At 36.2% G+C, this 9462-nt stretch overlaps 1 protein-coding gene across 6 annotated transcripts in view; it reads right to left on the minus strand.

The window, feature by feature from the left end:
* Positions 1 to 9462, minus strand: part of ctbp1 (C-terminal binding protein 1) — a 29559-nt gene that overhangs the window by 9286 nt on the left and 10811 nt on the right. For 4 of the 6 annotated variants that reach the window (XM_082177419.1, XM_082177416.1, XM_082177418.1 and 1 more), the window contains one exon: positions 5863 to 6017. In XM_082177419.1, coding sequence (XP_082033545.1) covers positions 5863 to 6000 — 138 coding nt within the window. In that variant the 5' untranslated portion in view covers positions 6001 to 6017. Of the gene's footprint in view, positions 1 to 5862; positions 6018 to 7997; positions 9459 to 9462 lie in introns of those variants that run through there. The other 2 variants (XM_082177414.1, XM_082177417.1) reach the window with 2 other exon arrangements.

Genomic DNA, 9462 nt, shown 5'->3' on the forward strand with positions numbered 1-9462 from the left:
AGAGAAAGTGATTGATTGACACATTTTTGCGATTTGATTGACACATTTTCACAGTTGACGATTTGAAGAGACACAAACGTACTTATTTGATTAGTAACATAGACATAGTGCAGAACCTTGAGGCCTGGTTTCACAGACAAGGCTTAGATTAAGCCAGGATTATGCCTTAGTTCAATTAGCACATTTAACTTTTTTCCCCGCCATTGACGGAAATTTCCAGCTTTCCGTGTTTTCACTTTTATACAGTAGGGGGCGCTATTACACATCTTCTGAAAGAGTACTGAATCTCCTGATCAAAACACAGAAGAAGAAGCAGAAACAAGCGATAGCATATGTAAAATAACGTGATCATCAACATTAAACAGAATAAATCAAAACAGCCTAATGTTATTGAATGAAATGTCGACCCAGGACAAATTTTGATCATCATTCCGAATGTGATTCAGACGTAGTCTTTGACAAAAATGTGATTTTCTCAGCTTTTTGCTCAAAATGTTGCTTTTTTTATATAACATACCCATATTCAATTGTTGATCAAAAATAATGCATTAAGCTAGAATCAAACTTTTTTTTGTTTAAAAGCAGAGAGTCTGTTCTTTCTTTTGATATATTGCATGTTCACATATTCATACAACAAAGTATTCTGAGGGCCATGAAACTTTTGTGAAAATGAGCAAAAATGCTGGCGGGGAAAGAGTTAAGTAGCTTTTATAAACGTGCCTTGGAAAAAAACATAAATTGAGACTAGATTGCCGACCCCTGCACTATTTTGTATTTCTCATATTTTTTGTATTTTTTTATAATTTCAAATGCAAAGTTGAATGAAACTGGCTCAAGCCTGCAATGCTGTACATATTAATACTCATTATTAACATGGACAGCGTTGCAGACTTGAGCCGATTTCATCCTGGCCAAGAAGATTAAGCAATGAAATGAAATTAATTTCAATCTCCAGGTTCTACACCTTCATATGGGTAAACATTAAACCAGATGAATTGAAGTCATTACAAAATATTTCAAAAGAAAAAAATTATTCAAAGAAAAATGCGTCAAACATAATGTAATGTAATGTATGTAATTACACAATGTGTGATCAGATCTTTAAATGGCTGCATTGATATGACAGATTATTACACTGCCATTTAAAGATCTGATCACACATTGTGTAATTACATACATTACATTACATTATGTTTGACGCATTTTTCTTTGAATAATTCAGAAACAACAACATATTATTTGAATTGTAGAATACATCATGGTGGTATTAAATGTACTGAATTTAACTCATACTGATTTTAATCAATAAATTCGGGTGTGTACCATTGCAAAAAATACTACCAAGATGTAAAAATACTTTACAATGAATAAATAAAATGGAAGATGAATAAAACGTGGTTATGAGGTTCAAGTAATGATAGTAATGTTTTTCATATATAGGCTATGGTAATGAGAATGTGGGGATGTGTTTCATTGTCATGAGATAATATGCGCTTCAGTGATCATGTTTTTATGTGAATCTGATAAGGAAAACCTGATGTAGACTCTTTGAGGACAGTAAACGCACACACTCTACGCCTGCAACAAGCTTCACTGTTAATATTACTCATGAGTTTAGTTTCTGCTGATGACCAAAAACAAGAACTACACTGTACAACTTCACTAACGAAGGGTTCTCTTATGTTCATGTCATGATGATTAATCAGTTTACTTGAAAACACTTGACTATGAAGGTAATATGATGTCATAAAGAATAGCATGTGCAGGGTAAGATTTATGAAAGGCAATTTACACCTTTACACATTTCTGTTGCACATGCAAATTTAATTTACACTTGCAATCTTATGTGCACTTTTACAAAATCTTACCCTGCGCATGCGATTCCTTATGACATCATATTACCTTCATACTTGACAATCTAATAAACCATCAAGTTCTGGAGTAACACACCATAAGCAGATTTAACACAACATGGGCCCTATTTTAACAATCTAAGCACATGCGCGACTAAAGCGCACTTAGTCCAAATCCTGCGCGTCCCTGTGTGTGTAAGAAGCAGAGTGTACGCGTGTGTTGTGGACCCGTCTATAGGCTCACATAACAAAAAAATATTGCGCCATTGATTTTAGACCAGGTTTCAGTTGGTCAATAGCGCAGTCTATTTCAGTTGCCTCAAAACAGGAACGCGCCAACAGCGCCTGAACACACCTCGTTTTCAGACCAGCACGCCCATGGGTGACAGATGGGCGCAAATGCATTTGCTATTTAAACAACGTGGCGCAGGACGTGAAAATGATAACGGCATCAAGCAATCAGTGTTGTTTACGAGCAACAACAGAATGAGATTTTTACAGCCATTTTAGGGCACATTTTCCATGTCACTTTATCACCTGCTAATTGATTTAGCATCTAATCAGAAGTTCTTTCTCCATATGAAGAGACTGTACAGTTTCTGTCCATTCAGCAGTGGGCGATTAAATAAGTCAAATAAGGAGGCTGTTTGCAGGTTTGTGGGAAGGGGCAGAAAGCGAGTGCCATCTGTCTGTGCAGGCCTGGGGAGTGTTCTTAGAGAATCAACCTGGCAGCCGCCCAGAACCACACAAAACATGCCAGAATCAGCACTTCAGCAGAAAACAAATGCGGGCTCTGGCTACATTAAATGTCTGAATGAGCATTAAGGCATTCGGAGGGAGCAAATATTTATATGAGATGGAATTAAGGGAATTGTGTTGGATGGATGGTCATTCGCGTGTAGCCAGTTGAATGAACGGAGCAAATGAATATCATTTAGGTTCACGGGTAGTGTGAAAGAGAAAACCATCACTGACAGCAGCACATCAGGTTTCCTCTGTGTACAAACACATTATCAAACGGTGCGCTTGCTCTTGTTCCAGCCAGTTGTATTTGATATTTTTCAGCATTTATTAATCTAGGTTAATGTTGATTTCTACATGATCTAATACATATTCAAGTTGTATTATTTTAATGCTAAATAATGTCTTATGAACAAACATGAATTAACAATGAATAATAGTCTATTTAAATGTACAATATATTCTAAATATAAACAAAAATGTACTAGTATACATTACCATTCAAAAGCTTGAGGTGGGTAAGGGTTTTACATTTTTTGGGGGAAAAAGTCTGTGAGTAATTTTATTAAAAATACAGTAAAATCAGTAATATTGTGAAATATTTTACCATTTAAAATAACTGTTTTCTGTTTAAATATATTTTAAAATGTATTTATTCCTTTGATGCAAAGCTGAATTTTCAGCATCATTACTCTAGTCTTCAGTGTCACACGATCCTTCAGAAATATATGATGATTTGCTGTTCAGAAAGTTGTGCTGCTTCATATTTCTGTCCAAACTGTGATACTTGTTTTTCAAGATTCTTTGATGAATAGAAAGCAAAAAAAAAACTGAATTTACTTCAAATAGAAATCTTTTCTTACATTAAAAATGTATTCACTGTCCATTTTGATCAGTTTGATGCATCCTTTAATGCAGAATATAAGTATTAACTTAAAAACAAAGAAACAAAAACTTTTAAACGGTAGTACATTCCCTAGATAAATAAATGCTGCAAAAATTGTTGTTCATTGTTAGTTCATGATATATAATTGAACCTTATTTTAATGTATTACCGAATTTAATTTACAGGTGCACATTTCTTTCCGAGACATGACACTGGAGTCATTGACACTGGAGTTCATTGCTGAGAAACATGTCAAATACCATTCGTAATGATTGACAAAGAGCAACGTGTTCTTGTTCTTTCACAAGGAAACAACACAACATGACAGATCTAGCTTTAACAAATGCTAAAGAAAATGAATGATCAATGGCTGCCAAGCAAGAGACTGAGAATGAAATAAATAAATCACACGAAGTACAGCTGGTAGGATGGCTGTGCGATTTCATCACGCTACCCAGTGAATTCATCTACAGTAATGAATCATTCGACTCAATTCTGGCAGAAAAGCTCACATAAATATTACCCCATTGTGCAATATACTTCTTTAGCCTGTGAGATGAAGTGCTTTTTCCATGTAACAAAGCCAAAGAGCCTCCATCATATCGAGCCAGTGGGATCTATGATAAATTGCAAAACCATTCTCAAACATATTTTACATTATATATTAATCTGTATGAACCAGTGACGAAAAAATACCACTCCATATAGTAATAAATACACATGAACAGCATTCACAATGCATTTTACTTCTGTGACGCGACATATTCCTTTGTGAAATAGTGGGAATTAATGGCAAGCGTTTTCCATCTTCCGAATTCTTAATTTGTGGCCAGGATTTATCTAAGCCCTTGCATAGTGAGTGACGATGAAGGACAGAGATAAACACAAGTTTAGTCTGGTTGTACTTTAGAGCTGTGTGAATGTAATTTTAAAAACATTTATTTCGATTTTGGCTTCCAATGATTGCAAAAAAATAGATATCGGAGTTAAAACTATTTTAAAACTATACCTTCCTTTCATTTCCTTCACAGTGCTGGTATGCCTTCATTCCTCCCTAAAAGCCCAAACTTAACGTCGGAATCAGCTAAATTGGTGATTTTTGTAAAATGCAGTCTAATGTTGCCATATTGCGGGACTATTTTGATAATAAAAGAGTTATTAAAAGCACAATAATCAGCGCAAGAGACGCTTTCCCAAGGAGGCTTTCTGTGTGTGTGCTCCTTGCGCACACACAGAAAAAAACGGGCTGCAATTTACAAGCAAATATACTTATACTTTGGGCTTCAGGTTCACAACGATCAAATACACATAAAAATGTGTCGACATGACCGGCTTTGGTGTATTCACTTAAACACAGTCGTTTATGTCTTAAGGGGAGTTAAACAGTAGAGAGAAAATATGATGTATATCAAATATATCTGTGCATTTGGTCTTAAAGTTACAGCAGTTTAATACATAGTCTAATAAACCTGGTTGGCCATTAATGTTAATTAAACAAAAAAAGAAAGAGAAAATCACTCACTGCTCTTGAATGAATAACTTTAGCCTTAAGCGCACTGCTTATTTTTATTAGTATATTTGTTATACTGTGTTTATTTGTCCGTTTGAATGTACTTTGTTTCTTTGTTCTTGCTCTTATTGCATGTTATCGGCATATAAAACACAAAAATGCCTGCAGACTGGTGCATTTACCAACTGATGTTTTATATTCATTTGTTTTGTTCAATCATTGCTGTTTCTTTTGCTAGAGATATTTATGATAACACTTTACAATAAGGTTTCATTAGTTATTATTTAAATGAACTAAGAATGAACTGCACTTCTACTACAGCATTGATTAATTTTAGTTAATGTTAATTTCAACATTTACTCACACATTATTGAAATCAAAAGTTGTATTTGTTAACATTAGTTAATGCACTGGGAACTAAAATTTTTATTGACTAACATTATCCAAGATGAATAAATACTGTAACAAATGTATTGCTCATTGGTAGTTCATGTTAGTTAATACATTAACTAATGTTAACAAATGAGACCTTATTGTAAAGTGTTACCATATTTATTTTACACTTCAGTTCATAAAACAATGTTAATTCTTTAAAAAAATATAACAAAAAGAACCGATAGTACCGTTAAAGTTCCAGATCGATAAGCAATATCGGTATGAGTAGTAATACCGGTGATAAAACCTTAACAATACCCATCCCTACTACTAATACAGCAGGAACCAATCAGCTGTGCCCTATGGAGAATGACGTGATTACAAGCAGCCATCTAGAGTTTCATGACAGAACTTTGTATTAATTTATCCAAGAGCAAAAATGAACATAGTGCTACTGTACCAAAGTAAGTGCCATTAAGTGCTACTTGTACAGTTACCTTCTCGTGGATCTCCTGTGTGGACTGGGCATCACAGAAGGCCACGGTGGCCACGTCCTTCAGGATGGGCATCTCCACAGTACAGTCCCGCCCATCCAGCAGTGCCACCAGAGGACGAGGGTGCATGGGCCCATTCATTATGGGAGGCCTGATGCCTGTAGAGAGTAATAAATCACATATGTTACATGTCCTGAGCTTGTGTTCAGGTGTGTTCACTTGGTCTGCATAAGCAAAGTGAATTCACTGTTCTAATATCAATCTTTGGCTCAAAGATAAACACAAATATTGAATGCCAAGTTTCAGATCCTAAAAATAAAGGGACTCACAAACACAGAAAAAGACAACACTGTGTATTAGCAGCTGATTCCTGTTTTTATTGCTCAATATTAAGAATGTTTTTCACGGTTTGCAGCTGCTGTTCAGTAACACAGAGAGCTGTTGTGGGTTTTATATCCACTCGTAAAAGACACATCAAAAGGACTAATGCTGCTATTTTACTGAGAACAAGACCTTTCTTACATTTAAATGTGCATTGCTTATTCATTCAGTTAAATATATGCATCTTTCCGTTCCACTGCGCAGATGACCAGTTGCACTGAAGAGGAACATTTGTCCAAAAAAATGGCTATATGATAACAGAATTAACTAGGCTGTGATACATATATACTCAACCAGACACTTGATATCAAACACTTAATAAGATAACTGACTGATGATGAAATACACAAGTGCTCATGTGAAATCAGCTTTAAAGGAAAAACAATGAATGAATGATCTTAATGTAACTGCAGCTGATGTAACAGATGATGATGAATAATAAAGACATGAACACCTGCGTGTCTGATTTTCTGTCTTATCCCAGTACCTCAAACTGTTCTGTTTTTAAGCTCCGCAACATTTTCAGTCCTACGTTATCATTTTACTGCGATGAACCAATATATGCTGGCCATACCTGATAGATTTTTGAGCCAAATTCCCATTACAGACCCACATGCGTTGCTTCTACCAAATAAAAACCACTCCAAACATGCTTATCAGCGGTCAGTCGCCCACTCGCCATTCATGTAATCGAGTCAGATTTAAACCCTTTGGAATAAACTTCAAATATCTTGAACTGTACATTATCAATGACAATTAAATCTATTGTTTTATACTAAACCACTGTTTTTTTCTTTCTATTACAGCATTCTCAATGCTTTATGGGAATGCAGTTCATTCACACATAAAAAAGTACACAATCTTGTCTTTGTATCTGATTTTCACATATTTTTGCTTTCAGTAAATATCTGTAATGTTGATTCATCTCAGAGCTGGTTGGTTGGGTCAAATCCCTCGAAATATTATAAATGGGAAAAACACTTCCAGGACCAAGGCTGCTGTAAAAGTGGGCCGTCACTGCTGCGCTGTATTGACATTGGCGACAAGTCTGCTGCTTGGCTTCATTCTGCCTAGTGTCAGTGAAAAAACATCTACCGACAGACAGATAATCAATTTATATATGCATACTACCGTTCAAAAGTTCGGGGTCGGTAAGATTTTTTGAAAGAAGTCTCTCTTATGCTCACCAAGGCTGTATTTTTCATAAAAAATACGGTAATATTGTGAAATAACTGTTTTCTATTGTAATATATTTAAAAACAATAATAATAATTTATTCCTGTGATGCAAAGCTGAATTTTCAGCATCATTACTCCAGTCTTCAGTGTCCCATGATCCTTCAGAAATCATTCTATGATGATTTGCTGCTCAGGAAACATTTATTATTATGTTGAAAACCGTTGTGCTGCTTCATATTTTTGTGGAAACAGTGATTATTTTTTCAGGATTCTTTGATGAATAGCAAGTTCAAAAGAACACAATTATTATTATTATTTGAAATAAAAATTATAGGTAACATTAATGTCCTTTCTGTCAATTTCGATCGATCCTTGCTGAATAAAAGGCCTAATTTCTTTCAAAAATCTCAATGAGCCCAATCTTTTTTTAATGATACAGTGACAAAAGTATAATATGTACACCTGTGACCTCTCCCAGTCTAGCAAGTGCAGACATGGTGTAATCATGTCCAAAAGACACAGACACACCCACACACACACACAATACACACGTTTATGCACAAACAAGACCTAGTTTACCTCTGTGAAAAGATCCCTTGCGTTCACGCATCCGTTTCCACACAGAACCAGCTGTTTTCTCCATTTGTAATGAAGGTGAACTTTTACAACCGTAAATTATGTGTTAGTGACATCTAAACTATCCCAGCAGGATCCGGTTATCTTGTAACACAGCCACTGTTATCTCCCTTTTCTGATTAGGACAAACAACTGCCAACAACATGCAATAGATGCTTCCAAGCACACATAAAAAGCCCACAGCTCTGGGATCAAATGCTACAATGAAGAAAAGCATGACAGATTTTGCTCATAAGAACAATCTTTGACGTTCTCCGTCTTTGAATGGAGCTAGGTAAATCAAGAATCCTGCGTTGGAAAAAAAACAAAACACATGGTAGTTTCTCGCACCGTTTTATCTGTCAAAATCCCTAGGCGCTCTGTTCATATTGCCCTGCCCCGAGGGCGAGCTGGATCCGTTTGAATTAGCTAGTTCATAGCAACAAGAACCAACAGGGTCAGTCACACATAGCGTCTAAAGACCTCAACTGCCCACGGGCGATAATTCAAGCTGACATCCCCCCCTTTGTTGTCTTCTGGTGAAAATGAAAGCCAATTTCAAATCCCAACCTCACGTTCACGGTGTGAAAAGAACAAAACCTTTTTAATGAAACAGTTTTGCTCGTCACATGAGTGAGCTGGGGTGAATCTTGTTTTTTTGTCATTTGTGGAAATGCATTGTTCTCATCCAAGATTTCCTGGAAATGTGCACTTGGGAATTTTTACAAAAAGATAGAAAGGGAGTCACTTGAAATGTATTTAACTTTCATTACCCAACCTTCCTATTCAATCAACCTATGACCAAAAAAAAGTATTTTCTTGTACCGTCAGATCAGGAATATCGCCCAAACAAATATGTTTGAATTGTTTATTTTAAACAACGGCATAACTATTTCAATGAAATCCTGAAAAACCCTATTCTTCCTAAGGCTAAGTACTGCCGTTTTTGGACTTCTAAAATGAGAATTTCTTTCGAAGAGAGCAAAATTAGGAAGTAAGTCAAGGCCGGAACTGGAAGCCACATTTCCACTGCACAATGTGCGGGAGGGCCATAGGAGAGAGAGAGAGTCATGTCCTTGCCAACCCCTCAAATTTTCCAAAGGGGACAGTGTGTGTGTGGGGTTTTTTTTAAATCTTTCGAGCTCGGGAAGATTTATGCAGTTAATAAAGCGAGCCATCAGAGGTCCGTAGCCCCGGCTCTCGGATGAATATTGTCTTTTGCAACAGAAAGCAGAAAGCAAGCAATTGTACTCGGATGAATGGCTGAGATGAAAGATAATAGGAAAGAGGGAAAAGCGGAGCAGAGAGGAGGGGAGGAGGAAAGGAAGAGGGGGAGGGGAAGCCAGAATACTGTACGACAGCCGAACGAACGCTCAAATATTGGCACAGATATCCGTACAACACTTTCACGTGTGGCCCCATGCAGAAA

The sequence above is a fragment of the Leuciscus leuciscus genome (genome assembly GCF_965113295.1).
Source record: "Leuciscus leuciscus genome assembly, chromosome: 8".
Taxonomy (NCBI): domain Eukaryota; kingdom Metazoa; phylum Chordata; class Actinopteri; order Cypriniformes; family Leuciscidae; genus Leuciscus; species Leuciscus leuciscus.